This window comes from Penicillium rubens (genome assembly GCF_028828025.1).
Source record: "Penicillium rubens strain IBT 27055 chromosome Unknown utg000003l_segment0_segment0, whole genome shotgun sequence".
NCBI classification, from domain to species: Eukaryota; Fungi; Ascomycota; class Eurotiomycetes; order Eurotiales; family Aspergillaceae; genus Penicillium; species Penicillium rubens.
The window spans coordinates 8,226,400-8,250,618 of record NW_026890601.1 but is presented as its reverse complement, the minus strand read 5'-3'; the positions used below and the strand labels follow the sequence as shown (position 1 = coordinate 8,250,618).

The 24,219-nt window shown below is 48.7% G+C and overlaps 7 protein-coding genes across 7 annotated transcripts, besides 6 other annotated features; 3 read left to right on the top strand and 4 right to left on the bottom strand.

Annotated features, from left to right (window-relative positions):
* Positions 1-125: 125 nt before the first annotated feature.
* N7525_009360 (uncharacterized protein) lies at positions 126-411 on the bottom strand (the record flags this gene model as incomplete). The annotated part of the gene is made up of 2 exons (XM_061214686.1): positions 126-314; positions 403-411. The coding sequence occupies 2 exons, from the start codon at positions 409-411 to the stop codon at positions 126-128; spliced, it is 198 nt and encodes a 65-aa protein (XP_061069117.1).
* Positions 412-634: 223 nt separating this feature from the next.
* Positions 635-759: a sequence feature (Protein overlapping with rRNA (N7525_009359, KAJ5831106.1) was converted to a misc_feature.).
* Positions 760-828: 69 nt separating this feature from the next.
* Positions 829-998: a sequence feature (Protein overlapping with rRNA (N7525_009359, KAJ5831106.1) was converted to a misc_feature.).
* Positions 999-1,417: 419 nt separating this feature from the next.
* Positions 1,418-2,204: a sequence feature (Protein overlapping with rRNA (N7525_009359, KAJ5831106.1) was converted to a misc_feature.).
* Positions 2,205-2,705: 501 nt separating this feature from the next.
* Positions 2,706-2,807: a sequence feature (Protein overlapping with rRNA (N7525_009359, KAJ5831106.1) was converted to a misc_feature.).
* A 62-nt stretch (positions 2,808-2,869) lies between these two features.
* Positions 2,870-3,827: a sequence feature (Protein overlapping with rRNA (N7525_009359, KAJ5831106.1) was converted to a misc_feature.).
* A 53-nt stretch (positions 3,828-3,880) lies between these two features.
* Positions 3,881-4,300: a sequence feature (Protein overlapping with rRNA (N7525_009359, KAJ5831106.1) was converted to a misc_feature.).
* Positions 4,301-5,208: 908 nt separating this feature from the next.
* On the bottom strand, positions 5,209-6,171 carry N7525_009358 (uncharacterized protein; the record flags this gene model as incomplete). The annotated part of the gene is made up of 3 exons (XM_002563410.1): positions 5,209-5,422; positions 5,491-5,910; positions 6,038-6,171. 3 exons carry the CDS (start codon positions 6,169-6,171, stop codon positions 5,209-5,211), a joined length of 768 nt encoding a protein of 255 aa, XP_002563456.1.
* A 526-nt stretch (positions 6,172-6,697) lies between these two features.
* Positions 6,698-9,346, bottom strand: N7525_009357 (Zn(II)2Cys6 transcription factor domain-containing protein; the record flags this gene model as incomplete). Its single annotated transcript, XM_002563409.2, has 5 exons — positions 6,698-7,237; positions 7,315-7,613; positions 7,663-7,893; positions 7,973-9,236; positions 9,305-9,346. The coding sequence occupies 5 exons, from the start codon at positions 9,344-9,346 to the stop codon at positions 6,698-6,700; spliced, it is 2,376 nt and encodes a 791-aa protein (XP_002563455.2).
* Positions 9,347-9,582: 236 nt separating this feature from the next.
* Positions 9,583-14,202, top strand: N7525_009356 (bifunctional urea carboxylase/allophanate hydrolase; the record flags this gene model as incomplete). The annotated part of the gene is made up of 16 exons (XM_002563408.2): positions 9,583-9,653; positions 9,710-9,829; positions 9,899-10,172; positions 10,229-10,520; positions 10,575-11,003; positions 11,061-11,356; positions 11,414-11,432; positions 11,502-11,723; positions 11,773-11,806; positions 11,860-12,111; positions 12,177-12,329; positions 12,392-12,728; positions 12,782-12,938; positions 12,999-13,428; positions 13,484-13,887; positions 13,949-14,202. The coding sequence occupies 16 exons, from the start codon at positions 9,583-9,585 to the stop codon at positions 14,200-14,202; spliced, it is 3,744 nt and encodes a 1,247-aa protein (XP_002563454.1).
* A 1,007-nt stretch (positions 14,203-15,209) lies between these two features.
* Positions 15,210-18,359, top strand: N7525_009355 (glycoside hydrolase family 31 protein; the record flags this gene model as incomplete). Its single annotated transcript, XM_002563407.2, has 4 exons — positions 15,210-15,907; positions 15,957-16,361; positions 16,463-16,633; positions 16,688-18,359. The coding sequence occupies 4 exons, from the start codon at positions 15,210-15,212 to the stop codon at positions 18,357-18,359; spliced, it is 2,946 nt and encodes a 981-aa protein (XP_002563453.2).
* Positions 18,360-20,096: 1,737 nt separating this feature from the next.
* N7525_009354 (aldose epimerase family protein) lies at positions 20,097-21,302 on the top strand (the record flags this gene model as incomplete). Its single annotated transcript, XM_002563406.2, has 1 exon — positions 20,097-21,302. One exon carries the CDS (start codon positions 20,097-20,099, stop codon positions 21,300-21,302), a length of 1,206 nt encoding a protein of 401 aa, XP_002563452.2.
* Positions 21,303-22,035: 733 nt separating this feature from the next.
* N7525_009353 (GMC family oxidoreductase) lies at positions 22,036-23,850 on the bottom strand (the record flags this gene model as incomplete). The annotated part of the gene is made up of 1 exon (XM_002563405.1): positions 22,036-23,850. One exon carries the CDS (start codon positions 23,848-23,850, stop codon positions 22,036-22,038), a length of 1,815 nt encoding a protein of 604 aa, XP_002563451.1.
* Between the last annotated feature and the right edge of the window lie 369 nt (positions 23,851-24,219).

The following is a 24,219-nucleotide window of genomic DNA, read 5'->3' as shown; positions in this document are numbered from 1 at the left end:
ATCACAGATGGTGACATCAATATTTATATAGAATCCACAGTCACCCTTCTTGGGTGCTCTATATCTTTAGAGCTACAATCCCAGCGTGTTGGAATTAGTTCATTCAAGAGGAACATCCACGTCCGCTACCTAGGTCTGTGTTGGGACAGTTCCACAAAAGCCACATTGTGCGGTGAGATAAGAATAGACAGAACTGTCGATGGGCGCTTTTGCTTCGGCGATGACTGTGCGAAGTAGTTGAGATGACTCAAAGATCCGGTTGTAGTATAAGGAGAGATCCGTTCAAACCAATACCGTTCCTCTTCGGGCAACTGCTAGCTAGGGATCGAACTATGGTTTATAGGCAGTGGCACGTCGCAATTGCCTCGAGATCCTATAAAGCGAGACGGAGGATAGCTGTACTAAACGCATTGAATACACGGCTTCTATAATGCTAGGTGATAGGATCGTTAATCTAGGAACGCTATAGAAGAATAAAGTCTAAGAAGAATTGTTATTGAAGTCCGATTATGGCGTCAAATTGCGAGTCGTAATCCTTTTTAGAAATAGGAATAGGGGGACGATACGTTTGTCGTAGAGACTCAATAGAAATACTAGAGGTTTTATATATCTCGGCTAGGCCAGCTTCAAATACTTAGGGTATCAGAGCGCTATTAATAGCCGACCGCTTCGAAAGACTGAAGCTGCCCGCATCCTGATCGATTATACAGAAAAATCGAAGTACGAATCTAGCGGGCTTAGAAAGGGGACTTGATCCCACTGTTTAAGGTTGATGATCTTGTTATATATCTGCTTGGCTCTGCACTCAGCTGCTTCTGGTGGGCTCACTCGGATCCGGGTAAGGATAGATAGACATAGAGGAAAAAAGCAAAACAAAAACATACAACAGTGAGGATTCGCTGGTGGTCACCCACCCAACTACTAACTCACCGGCGTGTGGCTTAAGTACGGCTGAGCGGACGGGAAGCCCTGTTTTCCACACCCTATGGTCGTATGTGCTAGGTTACGGGGTAGAATAATTTATATTCTATTGAGAAGAAGGCTAGTGCTGCATGAAGCAATTATCAATTCATGGTGGGTTGCAAGGTTTTAGGGGTCTATGTGGAATAATTCAACTCATCTCGGGAGGTGGATACAAGAGACAGGGGTTTAAGACTGCGACAGGAGCCAAAGGCTCTAAGTCACCTATTACGAGGTCATAACAATAAAACTGAATATATTCTCCTGTTATAACTTTGCCTCTCGACTGCGTATTGTCACTCTATTCGCTTTTGCTCCCCGTGCAGACAGTAATACCTCCCACCATATCTGTAACTTGTGCCAGTAGCTGGCAATGGTATTCCATCTCTTCGCCTTCTGGACTTTATACCGTCATATATATAATATCACACGGTAGCGAGCAACGACTCAAGTACACTTCAACATATCCACGGCCAGTTTATAAGCCCGTTCTTTCGCTTCCCATTCGAACGTCCCTTCTTTAGCCATCTTATCCCAACCATGGTTGCACCTTTCCATCCGCTCAGAAATAACGATACGGCCCGAGTTTTCCCTCAGCCGAGCTGCTAAATTTTCCGCCTCCACCGCTAGACTGTCATAGGCGGCCGTCACGATCAAAACCCGGCGGGGGAAACGGTCAAAGTCGGCATAAGCAGGGGAGATGCGGGGGTCCCTGGGATCGTGCCCATCTAGCATATAGCACCTAGCAAAAAGCTGCAGCACAAATGTCGGAAAAGCATGACCATTTGGATCAGGTGCAGCTACGGCACCGGGATCAACGAAAACCGCGACTGTCGGATAAAAGGCCATCACAGAAGAAAAGGTTTCCGGAGGAAAAATGCAGGAGGAAAGAGCCAATGCAAGATTCCCACCTGCACTAAAGCCGGAGATAGCGACTTTCGAAATGTCGAATTTTGTCGGTTGCTCCAGAACCCAGTTGATGGCGTCTTCGGTGTCGTTTAATGCTGCTGGGAAGGGGTTCTCGGGAGCAAGACGATATTCCACGTCTAGGACGATATGGCCTGTCTTTTGACTCATTTGACGACAGAATTCATCGTCGCTGCCGTGGGCAGGAACCACAAATCCACTTCCATGAAAGTTGAGAAGAACGGGAGAGGGCGTTTGCAATGCCTCGGTAGCAGGTCGGTAGATATGAACCTTGATGGAATGTTCACGCTTTCTAGATTGGATGAAGATTGTCTCGTCTGGATGGGAATTAATTCGCAACTGGTATCTCACCCCTACTCTTAGGAAAAAGGCGGCAATCCGGAGAATAATTGATGAGAATAGGGACATTATGGAGCCCTGGAGGGAAAGGCAGATGAATAGACCATCTAATTAAGAAGATGGCTCGTCCAAGAGTCATCCATCATCCACACGAAAACGGGGCTGGGAAGGGCTGGGAAGGGGCATCGCCAAAGCCCTGGGAATCACAATACTTACTTTATGCGGTTTAGTGTAGTGGGGCATTACAGTGATCTTGTCAATCTTGCATCTTATCTGCCAACTGGTCAACAGTCAAGATCTCTCCTAAAATTTGTCCTCGAGCATTTTGCGATACTACCCGTTGATCTGAAACCTCAACTACCCAGAAGATTTCCAAAGACAAGCTCAGTGAGCCGCCAGTCCATGACTTTCAACCAAATTCCAGTAGGATTTGGCAATGGATCTACGGGCCGCCTTTCCAATTTTAATCCATAACAAACAACCACTCCAGAAAATCATTCCCAATACTGCGATCAGAATAAATGTATTCTGCAGGCCCATGCTCACGATCATAGGATTGACCGCGTATGCAAATGCGAAACCTAGCAAAGAATGGTCAGCGCATTGGATATATTAATCGATCAGTAAGGGTATTCCAACCCACCTATTGTGTTGCGAATCAATATAACAGTCACAATTGACTCTCCCGCGAGCTCCTTCTGACTGTCAATGATGTAGGTGATGGCTAGGCCAGATCCCATGGGAAGAGTGATGCAGATGAAGGCAATTCCGATAACAACTCCAATCCATGGAATGTGGTGACTAGCTCCAACGCCATAAAGAACGCAGCCGAGAGGATGTGCGACGAGGGGAATCAAAAACATCCAGAGACGGTCTTCGGGCTCCTTGACACCGTGTCTTCTTCTGGCCAGTTTAATCGCAAGGATATCGCTGAGCCAGCCGCTGAAGTAGCATCCAATCGAAACACCTATCACACTGGCGAAGTAGGTAAGACCAATCTCCTGTGTCGTAAAGTTATAGGGGGCATTGCCCAGCACTTCCGCTAAGGAACCTCCTAGAACATTGTACCAGGCGAGAATACTGCCCACTAGAAGACCGGAAAATATGACGGTGGGGAAACATAGAAGTCGGAAGGAAAGGAAGATTGACCGAAAGAAGTTGAATGGTTGAGAAGGATGCCTTAACCCCCACAGCTTCAGCTTTTGGGCGTATGTTTTAATTTTGTAAGTCTCTTCGGCAACCACAGGATTAATACCGGGACTCTCTGGCTCTTTGGATTCGGAAACCATTTCCCTGTCAGTACACTGGGAGGCCTCAAGAGCGACGGTGTCTTTGGGTGTGGAAAACATCGGTTCCTGGATATTCACTTGGCGAAAGAACATCGTCTCTTCAAAGCCGAAGAACGTTGCGACTGTGAAGCAGAGACATATAATGGCCAGGATGTACTGGATCCATCTCCAGCCCATAGCCTCAGCAACAAAGCCACCAGCGATCGGTGACAGGAAAGCACCGCACCACAAAGTCCAGTTATAGATACCCATGTGGAAGCCTCGGTCATGGGCAAAGTGGATATCCGCAATGCAAAGCTCGATCAAGGCTTCCTGGGGGAAATGAAAATGCCAAGTAGAATTCGATTGGCGTACCATTCACCCACGGACTTTATATACGCAGACCAGATCTGTAACAGTGATGACCCAAGCATGCCAACCAGCAGGACCGGGCGACGACCAAAGTCCTGTGCAAGGTTTTGTGTCAACAAGGTACCCCAGCCCATGAAGAGATACATGAGGCCGTTTCCCGTGCTGAGATCTGCCACAGAGATACCTGTATCTTCGGATATCAGGAGGTAGGAGGATGACAAACCACTGATAAGAGCGGCAGCGAAGAAGCACCAGGCCATTTGGCAGGTGCTGTTCAGGAATTTCCGGTAGCGCGACCAATTGAGAGGGTCATCAAAATGAGAGCTTGGGCGAGGAATCAGGACGATATCTTCTTGCTCTTTATTGTTCAGGCGCAGGCTGTGGTTTAAATCCACCTGCTGGACGGTCCCGGGGATGGGAAGGGGGTCGTCCATCTTTGCGGTTAGATCGAGGCAATTCTGGTCGTCAATATACTCAGCGTATATATTGCTTCGGTATTCAGTTTCGATTGTTGATCTTCGAGGCCCTCAGTCAAACTCAAGATCTGAACCCAAGGCCGATGATTATGCTGGAGGAGATCAGCAATGTTCCAGAACATAGACAAATGATTTCGCGTACGCAAGGATACGCCTAGGGTCTGGAGCTGTTGGATTCAAGTAATAAGCACATTGACTTGAGTCTAAAGGGAGGAGCAAAGAAATTGACTCTCTTAATGTGTTTCTTATCTGACTTTTCCAACTCCTTTATACAATCGGCAATCAATTAATCACTAGGCTCCTGGGAATGTCTTATCATACACAGCTGGAGAAACAGGGCAAAAATAAACGTTTGAGCCGGGTGGCTAATAGGCTCTTGAGACCATGTTGGTATCAAGAGTGCAAAAGCTGCCAAGTGATACCCCGCGAAGAATGGTCCACTTCCCTCTCTTAGCGTTATCACCCAGAATACGGGCGTAGTTAGTTCGATTGACATTAACGAATGTACAGAATTTGAGTCATTGTTGATACGAGCTGAGAGCCAGTCGGATTCTCCTTTCGGTTCGACTCCAACCGATTATCCCGGTATCCGACCCGTGGCCAATCAGCATTGACTGCGGGGAATTTAAGGTTAAGGTCCTCATTTGGGGTAGTTGGGGTACTCCGGAGATAACGTGGAGTTGTAACACAGTCCAATGACTTACGTAGTCTATCTTCAGTGAATAGGCGAGGAAATAGGGCAATAAATTTGTAGATCTCAGCAGAAAAGCGCAAATCCAAACTCGAATACAGAGGAGCTATATCACATGGAATTGTATTATACAATTTAGATCACCATGAAATAAAGTCTATTGAGCTATATATATCTAGTTGTCGGGAAAGTACGCCTTGTTAAAAGTGTCAACGGCAGCTTTTGTCACCTTCACTAGCTCCAGGCACCCAGGAACATCGGAATGGCAACAAATGGACACGGGGTAATCCTTGACGGCTAGTGCACATGTCGATCCATCAATTGCAGGAGCAGTGCATGTTTCCATCTGCTGAGTTACGCGTTGACGGACCTCGTCAAGACTCCAAGCCCTGTAACCAAGAGAAAAGCAACATTAGACCACAGGAGCAAGAACACTAAGAGAAAAGAAATGACTTACTTCTTTTTGCGCTCGATCACAAGGGAAGCGTCCGCATTGTACTTGACATCCGCATAGAACTCGGCAACGAACTCGATTCCCAGATCTCTAGCGGCCTGCTCCATACAAGTACCCGGAAGTCCAAACACCTTGACGCCCTTGGGGATGCCCTTGAAGACAGCCACCGAAGTATCGTAGTCTCTGCAACACATGCCATAGAGCATGCCGTGGGGCTTGACGTGGTGAAGGGGCACTTCCTCCTGGTCTAGAAACCCCTTGAGGGCCCCAACCTGGTAAACAGTGATTGCAGTGAGTTCGTCTGTCGTGAGTTTCATCTCTCGTCGACCGAAGCCCTGGAGATCTGGCAGGCCAGGGTGTGCTCCAATCTTGACGCCGTGTTTCTTGCAGCTGCGAACGGTTTCCATCATGATGAGGGGATCACTACCGGAAAGACGTGTGTGAGCCAGACGCGATCATTGCCTTGTTGTAAATCTGGGTAATATTGCCAGCGACCAATTGGCCGTCGCAATTCTGACACTTAGACAGAGAAAAGAGGGAGAAGACATACGAGGCATGAAATCCACAGGCAACATTGGCATGGTCAATGAACGGAAGGAGGTCTTCATCTGAAGTGATTGTCCAGTTTCCAAACCCCTCTCCCAAATCAACGTTGATGAGAGCTTTGTGCTTGATAGGTCCCATAATGACAACTGGCGCTGCTGGTTTGCTCTGAGTGATATTCGCAGTTGGAGGAGAGTGAGGGGTGAAGGTTGTCTTAGAAGTCCTTCAATTTGATAATCGGAGTTGGGTCGAACAGTTCGAAATTCGTTTGGACGGGATTTGAGAGGATAATTAAAGAGGAGAATGTAAACAAGTCCTCGGTGGAATATTTTACTTGCCCGACTTAATAGTCAACCTTGGAGAACTGCCGGAGCCGACCCGGCTCGGAATTCAGTCATTTCCTGCATTATCCGCGACTAAATTAATTTGTATTTGGAGTCGATCTCTGACGAAATTTAATGATGTAACTGGTGTAAAATAGTAGACATCACACATTGTGATTTAAAACACTTTATTCTGGTCTTGGAAGATGCCTGGAAAAGAGTGGAAGGCGACTCGATCTAAGGTACAGTCTCTTATACGATATGAAGAAATTCTATAATTTGCTTGATTAAGCCAAGAACTTAATCTGTTATATAGAAACAGACAACACAAGTCTAATAGGACGCTAAATCGATGGATGAGTTGACCCGGCACTTTCAAAAATACTATCGGCACCATTTGAGAACGTAGGATCACTTCCATCAAGGAGCCCCAGAGTCGGATACCAAGGCATATAATTGAGATTCACCTGGGAAAATTGATTGTCCCACCACATTGACCAGGCATCAAATTGAGTGTCCTGTTTAGCCTCACCAGCACTGGATCGGTTGAAATCCAAGAGATCAGGCTGTTCAAGATCAGTTCCAGCCTGTGCATCTTGAGAGGAATGTTGCGTTATCGATGGCTGTGCTTCGTGAGAGACCTGAGAGGCATCTACATGTGTTTTTAACGGAGTTGCTAATGGAATTCTCACGTTACACGCTTTCGGAGTGGTTGGTTGAGCTAGGCGCGACTGCAGTCGATGAACGAGGTTTTCGAGAAGATCGCCCCAACGTGTGCTCAAGTGCGTATCATCGACTGAAGAGTTGCGAAGGCCAACAGCCACTCGCCGGACCAGATCAAGTGACATGGGGATGTCAATCTCGCTAATCCCGGCTGCGCAGCACTGATTTTGCTTGTTAGCGAGATGAATGCAAGAGAAAAGAAACGGACAAGATAAAAGGACAGAGAATAGTCACTTACCTTGAGAAGAATCAATGTTGCTCCAAGGAGCCGGGAGTATGATCGAACAGGAATATACCTTAAACTTCCATGAGGAAGTAGATCGTCGAGAGCGGTTCGTAGTATAGCCCGAGCAGCACTAACAGTCCCTCTTAGATGCTTCTCCTCCTCTGTTGAAGTACCCTCAGAACAGCTCTCTAGTCTGCCACTGGTGCTGTCACGGCAATTTCGGTTGATTACAGCTTGCAAAACGACACTCAAAATACAGAGTTGGGCATACTCGTACTCAATGGTTAGGATATATCTCGTTTGCCTCGCCACTAGAGTCAAATTAGCGTTGATTCACACATCCGTGGGGTTGCTACATACGTTTGGCGTGGTCAAACTCGATGATCGATTCATTTAGAAGTGGCTCAAGTCCGCCAACAATTTGAAGGTACTGTCCATTGCGAATAATGTCTGCTGTGTATCTTGGCGACACGAAGAGAAGGTCGTTTGCATTCTTCATAATAGTTGCGACGCGCATCCAGCATTCCGTTGCATCGTCATTCTTAACGCCAGGGATTTTTGTTGGGGCGCATTGCATCGGATTTCTTCGCCCTACAGTATTCCAGAGTCTTTATTAGCGTGGATCCTTTGAAAGGGTGGCGTCAGGACTGTCTGCCGAGAATCAGGATACCTGGACGACCCGGATGCTGTGTCGCATAAACCCATATCAAGCACCGTATACGGTAAAATCTCTCTTGGTCACGGACAACCTTCGAAGGATCGTGCCGAACTTCATCTCCTTGCCAGAAGGAGTTATCATCGCAGAAAATGCCCATCTCGGTTGCTAGCATCAACACAGTGGAAAGCATGGACTGACATAGCCGATCCGACCGAGCGAGCCAGTCGTGTCCGGACCCGGGCCCATAATATCCAGTAGAAGCGCTCTTACGTGGTTTCTTCGGCTCCTGGACCACGATTGACGACGTATCCTCGTCAGGGGGTGGGAAGTGGAGAGCCCGAGGATGCCAGTCCAGCAGCAGCAACAAAGCCTCGCATGTTCCTAACGTGCGGAACCCATGTGACCAACTGTCCGTATATGCCGCCCGTGGCCCCTTCCCAGAGCCACAAACAGAGTCTTTAAGTGAAGGGAATTCACCAACGAACAAGTCCTCTGACCAAAACAACCGTGAAATCATTCCCTGTAGATATCTCCAGAGCCGGTCATGAACGATATAGGAACGTGCGACCGCAGCCGGTCCTGTCCATTTTCGGTAACGCGACCCAATCATCAAAATGGCGATGGTCAATATGGGTTCCTCCTCGATCATCGTCGAGTGCTGGGAATGATCACGGAAGCATTCCGGCACCACGGGCGAGAAGGCTGACTGAAAATTGTAGAAATGATCAACCATGTCCAGCGCTTCTTCTGCCGTGAAAAGCCCACCACGAACGAAACGCAGTTTGGACCAAGCGCACAAGGCCTCGTTGGCGCCTTTGTTAGTGCTAGTATCAGTATGGGTGCCAAGAGAGGAGCCAATGGGCTTCGTTCTCAGGCCTGGGGGGTGGTTGGTCAAGCCATTGCGAGCCTCAGTGTGCTCATAAGCCTCTGATAGCAACGTCAATGCGTCATGGTAGGTACGAGGTTGACCCTCGAGCAAAGCAGCTGCAGCACGTCCATCTCCCCGGAAAGTTTGGCTCTCTTCTTGTACAACCGGAGTTGGATTGCGAGGCAAAAGTGTCGAACTAGAAACATAAGTCGAAGGTTGAGACCTATTGGATTCTTGAGGAAGAGGTGATTGTGCTTTCCGTTTTGTCGAAGTAGTCTTTCTTATTCTCGATGCTGCAAAAAAACATTGTTTGCTCTCTCTGCGACATCGTGAACAAGGTGGTTTGTTTGGACAATCAGCCGATCCCAACTCGCAGCGCACCTTTTTCTCCCGACAAGGCTCACAAGCCTGACACAGCGTCAGAGATGGATCTGGGCAGAAGTACAAAATGCGGGGGGAGGTCAAGGCCCACATACCTGATACACCCGTCTATGCTCCCTTGTGTTAGAAGTCGACATGGAAATGGGGGGAAGTAAGTCAAAAGGTCCGAAGCGGGGATATCCCCTTTATGAAGGAATTCCCGAGATAAGCGGCGATTTCCAGCCAGTCGGATGCGCAATTACCCCAACGCTTGGAGTTGACCCGTGGAGGTTGGAGACATGATAAGCTTATCTGGAGAACCTCGGTCACATTCAAATAACGAAGATGTTAAGTCGCGATTCCCCGGGATTTGATGCGATCAAATGTTGTCACAATGGAGAAATTGAAGACTCTGTTGATCGCGAATCGCGGTGAGATCGCCGTTCGCATCATCAGAACAGCCAAGTAAGAAATTGGTCCATTGTCAGAGCCCTTCGACCCATCTAACTCTTATGCAATAGAGAACTAGGTATCCGTACAGTTTCAATTTACACTGCCGCCGACGCAACTTCACAGCACGTTCTAGCGGCCGACGAGGCAGTCCTACTACCAGGGGACGATTCTACCGCATACATCAACGGGTTTGTCGTCTGCCATCAAGAAAAAAAAAATGCTTCCTGAACCGAACTGACAAAATTACCGCTCAATAGAAATGCAATCATAGAGATCGCCCGTTCCCATGAAGTCGACGCCATTACTCCGGGCTATGGATTCTTGTCAGAAAATGTGGAATTTGCCCAAGCTGTCGCCAATGCCGGAATGGTTTTTGTAGGCCCCAGGCCCGACGCCATCGAAGCTTTCGGGCTGAAGCACCGGGCTCGTGAGATCGCTGTGGCAGCCGGTGTTCCAATTGTTCCCGGGACACAGGGCCTGCTCGTTACAGAGGACGATGCGGTGGGAGCAGCAAATACATTAGGATACCCTGTATTACTCTCTGTGATTGCTTACTGTCGGGGCAGACTACTAATGGTTTAATCTAGGTAATGCTAAAAGCCACAGGTGGAGGTGGTGGTATGGGATTGATGATATGCAAATCGGTGGAAGAAGTCCGACAGTCCTTGGCCCAAGTCCGCTCCCGAGGAGAAACCTTGTTCAAGAATGCAGGGGTATTTATGGAGCGTTACTATCCTGAGAGCCATCATGTCGAGGTCCAGGTGTTTGGTAATGGTCTGGGAGATGCAATTCATGTCGGAGAACGCGAGTGCTCAATTCAACGTCGACATCAGAAAGTTGTCGAAGAGTGCCCTAGCCCGTTCGTGGAAAAACACCCAGGTCAGTGGCCACTACGCTTTGATGGCTTATACGCAGCCGGCTAATTAGTACCAGGCCTCCGTGAGAAACTCACCTCCGCGGCCATTGCTTTGACCAAATCCATTCGCTATGGTTCTGCAGGAACAGTGGAATACCTCGTTGACGACGTATCGGGAGATTTCTTCTTCCTGGAAATGAACACTCGTCTTCAAGTGGAGCATGGTATTACTGAGCTTTGTTACGGACTAGACTTGGTGAAGCTCATGCTTCAACAAGCCGACCGGGAGTTATGCGGTCTCGGAGGTCTGGACAAAGGCTATCTGGAGTCACTACAGCCAGATCAGCCTTCAGGCTGTGCAATTGAAGCTCGCGTGTACGCAGAGAACCCTGCTCGAAATTACGCCCCGTCTCCTGGATTGCTCCAGCATGTTGAATGGAGAGAGCTGAGCGGCACTCGGATTGACACATGGGTCAATACTGGGACTCGTATCTCCACATATTACGGTCTGTGGTTTGGGTCAATATCTTTCTTGTGGAGTTAGGCTGACTCGGTAATTCTAGACCCTATGATTGCAAAGGTGATGGTACATGATTCCAATCGCACAGCGGCCATTGAAAAATTAGGGGAGGTCCTCTCCTGCTCCAAAATCTGTGGACCACCAACAAATTTGCAGTTCCTACACGCCATTGTTCAGTCCAGTGCATTCGGCACCGGGCGCACTTTGACCAATTTCTTGACTAGCTTTGAGTTCAGCCCAGCTGCGATTGATGTCATATCACCGGGTGTGTATACAACAGTACAAGAATATCCAGGACGTCCAACAGCTGGACGGGGAATTCCACAGGCAGGGCCAATGGTAAGCTGAACCTCCTGGGCTTTTAAGGCTATTCATGGGCTTACATCTAGATACCAGGACCCTTTGGCATTCCAAGGTACGTACAGACCCTGGTTTCTTTCCTTTCTTCCACGCACAGAGTTCTGATGATGCGCTTTGCTTGCAGTTGCCAACCTTTTGGCTGGAAACCCTCCCAGCACCGAAGGACTGGAAATTACATTAGAGGGACCGGAGCTACGCTTCTTGGCTCCTGCGTGCGTATCTGTCTGCGGTGCTCCAATGGACATGACACTTGACGGGACCGACGTCCCAATGTGGACACGACTCTATATCAAAGCAGGGCAAAGGTTATCTATCGGGAAGCTGAGTGGATCAGGAGGCTGCCGAGGTAGGATATCTTCCATGTATCGGGTTTTATTTTGCTAACTTGCTCATAGCATATCTTGCTGTTCTTGGAGGATTCCCAGCAATGTGAGCTATACATGGATTTTACATCTTGACTTTAGAACTAATCGTCCATGTAGCGCCCCATACTTTGGGTCAAAGTCGACATCTCCTCTACTTGGAATTGGTGGGTATCAAGGAAGATCGCTCGCTCCGGGTGATATGCTGGCCATTGCAAAGTTCGATGCAATTGAGGCAGGGCCCGAGATCTCACTGCCCTCTCATTTGCGCCCTGTCTACTCCCGTCACTGGGACATCTATGCCATGGTCGGGCCGTACGATGAGGGTTATATTGTACCCGAAGATATCGACATGATCTATGACACAGTCTGGTATGTCGTGCCAGCAGTAAAGGTGGGAGGGCTATCAAGGTGCACTTCTAACTCGTTTATTCCAGGAATGTTTCGCATAATGCTACAAGAGGTGGTATTCGCCTTGTCGGACCTGCTCCTAGATGGGCAAGGAACGATGGAGGTGAGGGTGGACAACACCCTAGTAACGTGATTGAATATGGGTATCCTACCGGAACATTGAACTGGACGGGAGACAGGTAAGTCCCAGTTGTGAACGACACATTGACAATATTTTCACTGGCTGAATTGACATTTCCAGTCCTTGTATCTTCCCGGTGGATGGCCCTGATCTCGGCGGCTTTATCTCCTCCACTACAATTGTGAAAGCAAGTCTATGGCGTATGGGTCAACTAAAATCTGGCGACACGATTCAGTACCGCAGAATATCTTTGAAAGATGCTCTTCATCTCCGTGCTAAAACGGACAAGTTTTTGGAAAGTGTGTCGGCACTTGTAGCCGGCCAGTGCGATCCAGATACTATCGAGCCAATTTCTGATTCGGCGCTGCCAGACTCAACCATCTCTGGCAATTGGGGGAAAGCATTGGTTTACCGCACTGAGCTGGGTGAATCAGGAGTTGATATGACATTCAGACAGGTAAGAGATGGTCCAGGTTACCACAGCTATTGGTTTCTAATTACCGTTGGCAGGGTGGGGATGAATTCTTGCTGGTCGAGTTTGGTGAAGGGAAATTCAATCTCAACCATCGCTGCCGAGTTACGGCGCTGGAGCAGGCTTTCAACAAGTCCCAAGAGTCATCCGAAGTTTTGAGGCAAAGTGTCTATAAGACCACTGGATGCTGCAACTGTCAGTTTCCTTGTCCAAGGCCCTTAATATTGACTTGAGCTAATGACTGGTCCACTACAGCACTCCTAATCCACTATAACGGTTTAGACTTCCCCCAGGACAGACTTATCGACCTTTTGGTATCTCTTCAAAAGACCGTCGGCGATCTCAGTAATTGCAAAGTCCCAAGCCGCAAGTTTCGTCTTCCTATCTGCTTCGAGAGCCCAGCTCAGGAGCAAGCCGTCCAACGGTACATGGAGACACAAAGACCACATGCTCCATATCTGCCGAGTAACATGGACTTCGTGGCTAAGATCAACGGAATCACGCATGATGAATTGGTAGAGATTTTCCTTTCAGTGGAATTCATGGCTATTTGTGTTGGGTTCTTCTGCTGCGATACTATATGTCTTCCGGTTGATCCCCGCTATCGCTTAATATGTCCCAAGCAGAACCCTAGTCGTGTGTACACCCCAGAGGGAAGTGTCAGTTGGGGTGGATCATGCATGAAGTAAGCCCTTTCCCATACTGTTGTCTTGATAAAAGTTAACATGCTACTTCAACAGCATTTACCCCGTTGATTCCCCTGGAGGATATCAGATGACTGGCCAAACCATTCCCTGTTTTGACCAGTTGGGAGTCAAACCGGACTTCTCGCCCAGCCAGCCAGGCCTGTTCCGTGACTTCGACCAGATTACCTTTTACCGAGTAGGGAAAGAAGAGCTTGAACGTGATATGGCTCGTTTCCGCTCTGGTTGTTACAAGTTCCAGTACGAAGATGTTACTTTTGATATGGTTGCCCACAACCGTCTCCTTGAGGAGACTACAGACGAAGTAGCGGCATTCAAGTCTCGCCAAGCCACATCACAAGTAGAAATGTTGGCCTTGGAAAAGGAATCTATGGACAGGTGGATGGCCGAGAAGGCCCAGAACAACCTTCCTGCGGATGAAATTTCACTCCTGAGACAAGGTGAGCTCAACAGTTTACGAAATAAATTAGTCATTCCAGTATGCTAACAGGACATGAGCAGACCCTGACATTTTGACATTATATGCCCCCCTTGATGCAAACGTGTGGAAGGTCAACGTTGCAGATGGCGATGTTGTCTACACTACTAAAGTTGTTGCCATCCTTGAGGCAATGAAAATGGAAGTCGCCGTCTCTTATGATGGGGATAAGAAGAATGGTATTGATAAGGGTTTCAGGATTGAGAAGGTTCTCGTCCAACCAGGTGATACTGTTCGGGCGGGAGATGCGCTGGTATTCCTCAGAAAAGTAATATGAGGTATGCTCTCACGAACAACTATAACGGGTCCTTGGCTACGTTCTTATTGGATTTCAGCTCCAGAATAACTCAGAATCGGAAAGCACAGATAATTTGAGAACAATGGATTTATCCCTCCTTGACAGCCCTCGTCACACAAACTCGCTGAGCATTGCTAACTCGTTAAACTTGGAATAAAACTGGAAGGTTTCAGACTTCAGTCGAGACTTCGTGTGGAAGAAACTGATAATACCATCCGGACATCTGAACTCCCTTCAGATCCTTTCAAACATAAATATAGTGTTTCCAGGGTTCAATCTTAGTGCAATCTCCGGATGGTCTCCTAAGGTTGTCAGGAAGCAAAAGTTCGTAAGTTGTCGGGAGTGAGAATATGTCCCCAAGGTGACACGTGCTCCACCAGACAGTAGACACTCGTTCAACGGGTCAATTGCAATGGACTCCTTCGTAAATCTTGATATAAGATCATGGCCCTTCATCTAACTAATCCTCGAAAGATGACGTCACGTTCGTATTCATGTGGCCACTATCTCCGAAAAGCCTGCATAAAAGTATCTTTTCGATCAGCGTCGGTGCCAAGTGTTGTTGTACATGAGTACAATGAAAGGTACAATCTCGGTGAAATTAAGGTGAAATATCGAGTGGAACTGATGTAGCACCCGAGCCAAGGCTGGAAGTAAAGTTCAGCCAAGGCCAATCATCCCCGAGCTTGCTTCCATGGGACTGAACTGTCAAAAATCCGGACCGATGGGGAAAGGTCGACTTTGGAGAGCACTGATCTTTCCCCAATTGGAGTTGCGAGGGTTCCAAGGTTCAATGATGATATTCATGTTGCATATGTTGCACTTAGTACACTTAGGGAGTACGGAGTAGGCATACCTAGGTATATAAATAGCATCCTTGTGAGACATAAATGTTCTAAATGCCCAGTATCTATCAAGGTATAACAGAGAATCCTGCCTAAGCCATTGACAATCCTTCATCTTTCAATTCTCACAGTCCGTGAGTCATGGGTATCCCACGTTCCTGGGGAGGTATCCTTCGTGGGCTGTCTGCATTCTGTGCTATCGCTCAGGCGCAGACATCCTCTCCTTCGCCAACCTCCTCTCACTCGGCTCAGTTCACTGTGCCCGCCGAAGCAAACATAGCTCCTGCCGTGATTCCCAATATCAAGGACCCACAGGCAGTGGATGCACAGACAGTCTGCCCAGGATACACTGCTTCCAATGTCCAACAGACCGCCTCTGGCTTCACAGCTTCTCTTTCTCTTGCAGGAGATGCATGCAATGTCTACGGCACCGATATTGAGGCTTTGAGCCTCACTGTCGAATACCAGCGGGCGGATCGACTGCATGTTGCGATCGTGCCAACCCACATTGGCGCTGAGAATGCAACCCAGTACCTTATTCCTCAGGGTTATCTGGCTGAACCCGAAGTCGAGGAGCCCAACGTCGTCTCTGACTTGGAATTCTCCTGGACTAATGATCCAAGCTTCGGATTTGAAGTGACCAGGAACTCGACAAAAGATGTTCTTTTCTCCACCAAGGGAACAAGAATTGTCTTTGAAAACCAGTTCGTTGAATTCAAGAGCGCTCTTCCTAAGAACTACAATCTGTACGGATTGGGTGAGTCGGTCCATGGGTTCAGGCTGGGAAACAACTACACCAAGACCTACTATGCGGCAGATGCTGGCGCCACAGTGGATATGTAAGACCATTGCACTTTATTCTCGAAATATCTTCTAACAAAGATACAGCAACGTTTATGGCGCCCATCCTTTCTTCTTGGAGACCCGTTACTTCACGGAGGATGCTGATGGCAACCTCAAACTGGTAGAAAGCTACGAAGCTACTGCAAAATCCAACTACACATCTTTGTCCCATGGAGTGTTTTCTCGCAATGCTCATGGACAAGACATCTTGATGCAGGAAGACAGCATTACTTACCGGGCTATTGGTGGCAGCGTAGACCTATACTTCTTCCCAGGTCCAAGTCAGCCAGAAGTGACTAAGTCATACTTGACTACTGTCGGTTTACCTGCAATGCAGCAGTACTGGACCTTTGGCTTCCACCAATGTCGGTGGGGATACACAAGCTGGGCGGAACTTGAGGATGTCGTGAACAACCACACGCACTTCGACATCCCACTAGAAACCATTTGGTAAGTGACTTCTCTATCTAACTCTCGCACTTCCCATGAGATGGAACGGCCAAGTCCCAACAATGAAGTACAGGCCGCTCGACTGACAATATTCCTTCAAGGACTGATATTGACTGGATGGTTCGTTACCGCGACTTCGAAAACAACCCTGTTGGGTTTGATGACGAGTCAAGCAAGGGTTTCATTCAGCGTCTCCATGACGGTGGTAGACACTATGTTCCAATCATTGATTCGGCCATTTATATCCCTAACCCATCAAACCCGGATGACGCGTAAGTGCCTTGGCTTACTTCCAGACTAGTTTCCATAAGCTTACTTCGCCCCAGATACCCTGTCTTTGAGAGAGGAAACGATACTGGAGCTTTCCTGACGAACCCCGATGGCAGTCTCTACGTCGGTGCTGTCTGGCCAGGGTACACTGTCTTCCCTGACTGGTTGGCCGAGGGCACCGAGCAATGGTGGATTGACGAGATGGTCAGATACTATCAGATCACCGGGTATGATGGTGCATGGATTGACATGAGTGAAATCTCTTCCTTCTGCGTTGGAAGCTGCGGAAGTAACAACCTCACCCTCCAGCCTGTGCATGTTCCTTTTGCCCTGCCTGGAGAGCCCGCAAACCCGGTTCTCATCTACCCGGAAGGGTTTAACAAAACCAATGCCACTGAAGCTGCCTCTGCTTCGGCCGCGCGTGCTTCCTGGTCCAGTGCCTATCCTACCAGCTCCGCCACCGCCTCCACCTCTTATGTCCGCACCACTCCTACTCCGGATGTCCGCGATGTCAACTATCCTCCCTACGCAATCAACAATGTAAAGGGTGCCTTGGCTGTGGGAGCTATCTCGCCAAACGCAACCCACGCAGACGGCACGCTCGAATATGACGTGCACAACCTTTGGGGTCATGGTATCCTCAAGGCCACATATAACGCTCTCTCTGCTATTTCTCCCGATGCGCGTCCCTTCATTCTTGGTCGCTCAACATTCGCTGGTTCTGGGTCGTACGCTGCCCACTGGGGTGGTGACAACTGGTCCAACTGGCCCAGTATGATTCTTTCCATCCCCCAGGCTCTTTCCATGTCGCTACTGGGAATTCCCATGTTTGGAGTTGACACCTGTGGATTTGCCGATAACACTGATATGGAGCTGTGCAACCGCTGGATGCAACTGAGTGCTTTCTTCCCCTTCTACAGGAACCATAACATCCTCGGTGCCATCAGCCAGGAAGCATACAGATGGTCCTCTGTTATCGATGCGAGCAAGGCGGCGATGGCTATCCGATACCAGCTTTTACCTTACATGTACACGCTATTCTACCACGCGCATAAAAAGGGTGAGACAGTCATGAGGGCTCTCGCATGGGAGTTCCCTCGCAACCCATCTCTCGCGAATGCGGACCGCCAGTTCATGCTGGGTCCATCTATCCTTGTTATTCCTGTTCTAGAACAGGGTGCAACATCCGTGAACGGTGTTTTCCCTGGCCTTATCGAAGGCGAGGAAGTCTGGTATGACTGGTACAACAATACCGCTGTCCCCGTGCCTGCCCAGGCCAACACAACCATCAACGCCCCTCTCGGCCACATCCCAGTCTACGCTCGTGGAGGATCTGTCTTCCCCCTTCAGCAGTCTGCCCTCACCACCAGAGATGCAAGAAACAGCCCCTGGGATATCCTGGTCGCACTGGACAAGGACGGCAGCGCAACTGGCAACCTCTACCTTGACGACGGAGTCAGCGTTACACCTAACGCCACGCTTCATGCGGAATTCAAGGTTGAGAACAGGAAGCTTGAAACCCTTATTGAGCATGGCGGGTGGGTTGAAGAGAATAACCTGAGAAACGTTACCATTTGGGGCGTTGAGAAGGCGAACACCCCTATCAAGTTTAATGGAAAGGCTGTGCCCCCCAAGAACGTCCACTTTGATGGTGACAAGAATACCTTGGTGGTTTCCGGATTCGATGTCTCTGCTTGGGCCGGAAAGCGTTGGTCTCTGGAATGGTAGATTCATATTGAATCATACCATACTATTGGTGGAAGCCTGAGGAGAATTGACCTGTGACTCCTCTCAGAACGGTATCTGTCAATTTTGGCCAGGTAAGAAGGTGGATGTTGGTAGTAGATAGGCTTGAATTGATGAATAGCTTTTAGAAACAGTAATTCAAGCACTTGGATGATATTCGATCATTTCCAGAGTCTCTTGCACATGGTCCTAGTATTACGGCATTACAGTCACTAGATGGTAAATATTGTGGAAACAGCCCATGGCTTTGGTATATACAGCCAGAAATAAAGCCGTCAATATATGTATACGGTAGCCTTACTGTTGTAAAACGATGCATTGGGAAAGAGTTACGCTTCACATCACATATGGCACCTTAGATAGTAATCAATCGGCAACTATCAAGTAACATCATTGAACTGCTTCGGTATTTACTGAGAATAAACTTCAGCGTGCCGAAAGCCTGCCCCTGAAGCCAGAATGCTTGACCAAACGAATATCATCCGCTGGGAATTGCATGGCACCAAAATAACTCACCCCAATAAATCCTCACAGGATCCTGGCCAGAGGTATGATGAAATCAACCCCTCCCCAATGCAGTACTACCGATCATTCGCCGGAAATCTAATGCATGCAGGTACAGTCTAAAACCCCTGTCCATCTCACTAGCAACCTTACAAAGCTTAACCAAATTCCCAATGGGCAAAATGAAAGCAACACACCGCATGATGAAGCTCGACGGCCCTTTCTGATTGGATACATGGGAGCACGCATTTCTTTGGCTTCTCGTATATAAAGTTGGCAAGTTGCATATCTGGTGTTGTAAAAACCGAGTATCAAGTATTGAGTTCAACATCTCGGCCCGACATCTCGACCTGCCTTCAACATTCGCCCATGCACAACAGCCTCACAAACCACATGGGCAGGCCCAGTGCGCTTTATGGACCTAGTAATTGACTCCGCTTGATCTAATTTGCCTTGAATGCATACTAGTCCATAAAATTTTAGATTGTCCTGATAGATCTCCACCCACGACGTTTCCGTGCATGGCATATCTCGACCGATGAATGGGGAATCTTCGGAGGCTTCGCTGAACGAGATTAAGTCCTCGTAAAAAGCTAAGTCCAGACCTAAGACGTGCTTCGCACGACGTTCCCCTACCCTTTCTCTAAGTTCATCAGACCTGTGGCACAAAATTTGAACCAGCTAGCCTTGGTAGCTGGATGACGATGAAACTCTCTACAGCATTTCAAAGCCCTTGCAGACATTTCTGCAGACATTTCTTTTTCGTATAGCCTGTTTAAGAAATGACACGCCTAACAATGTGAGTGCCGACTCAGCTCTATGCATCCTTGCCAGAATATACTGGCAGGTTTTATGCATTTTTATGCAGTCAGTTTCTAGACCTCCCAAATTATTAATTCAGATTTTAGTGAAACTTTAAAACTAAGAAGCCAAACTTTATCTTCGCCAAGACCCGTACCATGGGTTTGCCTAGAATAAGCTCGGCATGCCGACACTTCCCGCCCGAGACAGAGCTCGGGAGCGGGCCCCGTGTCACTAATCCGTTCTCGTCCGTTCTTAATCCGGAATGGCGCGAACGGTGCAACACTGCAACAAATTGGGTATGTCGATCAACTCGATTTAAAAAGGAGCCCCTTCACCACCAGTTTGTTAGTATTTCAATCGGTTTGATTTTTATTTAAGCGTGCTACCCCATTCTTTTTATCAAGTTACAAAATGTATCTCAAGCAGTACATTGCAGCATGTCTTTTTGTCCCGATTGCCCTCGGTCAGGGGAATTCCAATGCGCGCTCTGTGGATCCCTTCAAGGTCTTCACGATCTCCGCCGACAATATCACCGCCAAGTTCATTCCATACGGAGCGCGATTGATCTCGCTGCTGGTTCCAGACAGGAATGGCAATGAGCAAGACGTTGTGGTCGGCTACGACGATCCCCACCAGTATCTGGAAGACACGCAGACCAGTCATACCTATTTCGGAGCCGTCATTGGCCGCATTGCCAACCGTGTCAAGAACGGCACTTTCGAGCTAGACGGAACCGAATATCACATTCCCAAGAACAAAGACGGCGTGTATACGCTGCATGGCGGAGACATTGGCTATGATCAGCGGAACTGGACCGTGGTTGCCTCCACACCTTCCTCTGTCACGTTTGAGCTATACGACGCCGCATTTCAAGGCTTCCCAGGCGATGTCATTACGCAGGCTACATACTCTGTCGATACCAAGGCCACAGCTCAGAACCCACAGGGACATCCCCGGCTGATGACCAAGATGGTCTCGCAAGCTCTCACCCACTCTACTCCAATCATGCTCTCCAACCATATCTACTGGAACCTGAATGGTTTCCAGCAGCCGACTGTGCTCAATGATACATGGCTGCAAATGCCCCTATCTGAGCGATTCATCGCCACGGACAGTATCCAAGTCCCTAATGGAGTTATCTCGACCGTGGATGAGACTGATCACCAATCGATGGACTTCACTTCCGGCAAAATCATCGGTCGTGACATCGAATATACCCAAGGCCTTGTTGGCAGTGACGTGGGATACGACAACTGCTTTATTATTGACCGTGACCCGACGTCCTCTGCCCACGACTCACTTGTTACCGCTCTCCGGTTGAACTCTAGTTCCACAGGAATTAGCATGAACGTTGCAACGAACCAACCTGCTGTGCAGTTCTTCACCTGTCTGAACATGGATGGAACAATTCCTGTGAAGCCTTCTCAGGTTGAGCGAAACTCGGGAAATGAGGAAGCTACTGGATTTGTTGAGAAATATGGTTGTCTGGCGATTGAACCCGAGGGCTGGATTGAGTCTGTCAACAACCCACAATGGGGTCAGCAATCCAATGTGATTTACTCTCCTGAGACCCTCCCTGCTGTGAATCTGGCAACTTATACATTCGGAACTGTCTGAGATATATTTCTATCCATGTGTTTGATCTTGGTCTTACCGGCTTTTGGTTAATTCTAGTCTTTTGCAACCTTGAGACAATTCAAGGCGCCTTGCCAGTGGTGTTGTGCTTTTATATTAACCCAATGTTTCTAAACGGGTTGGTCTCATATGGCGTAGCTCCCTAGCTCCGCAGAGTACAATATTCACATGTTTGCTGCTTGCCCGGGATATTTGGTTGACGATAATCGGAGTGGGTCCGCCATGTCATTTGGGTTTGAAGGATTGCCCACGTGCTGCGAATAGGGTAATTAAATAAGCTGCTGATTGGCTACTGGCATACCACAGTCGAGGTACTGGCGCGCTAGCTAGCTTAGGTAGTGTATATTCTACTACCGAGTCCACTGGGGCTAACTTACTGGCAGCTTGCTAAATTATGAAATAACACTATCTGTTTACCGCGTGTTCAACACTTTCCTACTTAGAAATTTCGTTTGCTGCCCCTATTTTTTTTATATATATTTTCTATCTAAAAATCTTAAATCTATAACTGTAGTATGAACCTGTATACACGAGAAAGAGAATAACAAAGAGAATAACAAGGAACGGGGCAGGAATAGCTAACTTCCAATCAAAGTCAGGACATTATTGAGTGCGGAGTCCCCTCGCAAATCCAAAAGGGGGAACAAATTTCCCACTGTCGGGATGATCGACCAAATCTGTCTTTTGCCAAAATGATCATCGCAAAGTAATCCAACTAAGCTTTCTTGGCATAGTCTTCAAGGACGGATTCGGCGATCCGCAAGGCCATACCGTAGAAAACGGTCATAACGTGAGAGGACACCTGAGTGGGAGGGATAGATCCGTCAATGACACGGAGGCCCTGAGTACCGTAGACCTTGGCAGTAGCGTCGACGACACCACCAAGCTCGCGGGACATCATAGAGCAGGTGCTAACAGCGTGCCAGTTAGGACGGAAGTTCATCATCACGTAGTCCTCCCACTGCTCGACGGTGGCATCCTGGGGCAGGTTGTCGCCGGGGATGGTCTCGCCAGCGTAGTACTTCTTCATCTCACCAGCGCTAGAGAGCTCACGACCCAGCTTAGTAGCAGCGGCCTGGCCGAGAAGATCCAGCTCGTTCATGAAGAACTTGGGGTCATTTGCGTATTGCCAGAGGTAAGGGTCACTGCTGAGGATGTGGACGGAACCGCGAGTGAAGGGGATAAGATTCCAGATATCAAAGTTGATCTTGCCCTCAGTGTCGAAGAAGAGCTCGGCAAATGCAACGTCCTCATCAAGGAGCCAGTTACGGTAGTTCTCATACTGGATCTTGAGGGCAGTCACATTGTGGAAGCCACCGCGGGCAACGGTCTCCTCGGCCCACTGGTCAAGCTTGGTGTCCAGCAACTTAATACCCTGGGCGGCGTGGTCGCCGAGAACCTCGGTGAAGTTGGCAAAGTAAGCGGCCTGGCCTTGTCCAGGTGCGTTGTTGGCGCGGGACCGAACAGTGGTAGTGGTCTGGTCTTGCATGTTGAGACCAACAGGGAGTTCGAGGAGCTGCTTAACACCGGCCTTGTCAAGGACGGACTTGATACCAATACCGGAGTATTCAAGGATCAAAGGAGAAATGGCAGATCCGGCGGCCAACAGAACTTCTTGCTTGGCGTAGACATTGAAGTTAACAGCCTTGTTGGTACCGAAGTTCACACCAACAGCCTTAGGTCCAGATGCGGTCTGGTTGAACAAAACCTTTCCGACCTTCTGGCCAGTCAGGATCTGCAGGTTATCGCGCTGGTAGTTGGGAAGAAGCCATTCGCGAGCGGCATCAGCCCGGATCTGGTTCTCATGGAGGTTGTTCGGGATCATCGAGACACCACGGGGGTGACCGCAGTGGAAGTCCTTCTGGACGGGGACACCGAAAGCGGAGACGGTGTTCATGAGGGCTCGCATCAGTGGGGACCAAGGCTTGCCGTTGTCGCGAGGGCCGGCATGAACGGTTCCGTCTGTTCCATGACAGGCAGGGTCGTAGAAGTGACCGGCTTCAATCTGGGCGGCAGTCGGGGGGCGCGAGCGCTCAGCTTTCTGCATGTACTGGAAGACATTGTCCCAGTTCCAGCCCTCCATGCCAAAGACCTTTTCCCATGAGTCGATCTGGACCTTGTCGGGGCGGGTCCAGGAATCGCCGTTGATCAAGGTCGAGCCACCAAGACCGAGGCCAGACTTAATTTCCCCAGTTCGGTTGTTGATGAGGGGAACTGTGAGATAATTCTGATCCACACTAGTTCCAAAGATCTCCCCATAGGCGTTGGGGTCCTCGATGATCGGTCCATCGTTGGATTCGTAGAATCCCTTCTCAATCACAAGGACTTTGATCTTCGGGTTTTCAGACAGCTTGGCAGCCACGGTCAGACCAGTCAAACCACCACCAGCAATGACATAGTCGTAAGTCTCTCCCTCGACCTTGGTGGGGTCAGAAAGCAGGTGAGACTGGACGTCGATCTGCTCGGCCGGGCTATAGGCCTGGACGGCAGCCACAGAGAAGAGAATGGAGGTGATAATAGTGGACTTCATAATGAGGATAGCCCGGAGGGCAATGTACAAAGGAACGAAAGGAAAGGAATAGGTTGGTGTACATGAAATGACGATCGGAAGCATCCAATATATATATTCGTAATAATTGCGTCTTCTACGTTGATACTATACCGATACCGAATCACGAATGCTTGAACAATACCCACGGAGGGCTCTACGATCCCGGTTACAACACGTGGTATGGTGCAATAGGGGTGCGATATCAATCGTCAGTTTCACGGAATAGAATCTACCGGCTGATCTGCAGGAAATAAAGTTCTGCACATCTTGGCGAGTCGGTGCCTGGAACCGGTCAAACTATCTTCATACTAACTTCCGTGCACCGGTATCCTATCTGGGAGGAATAAC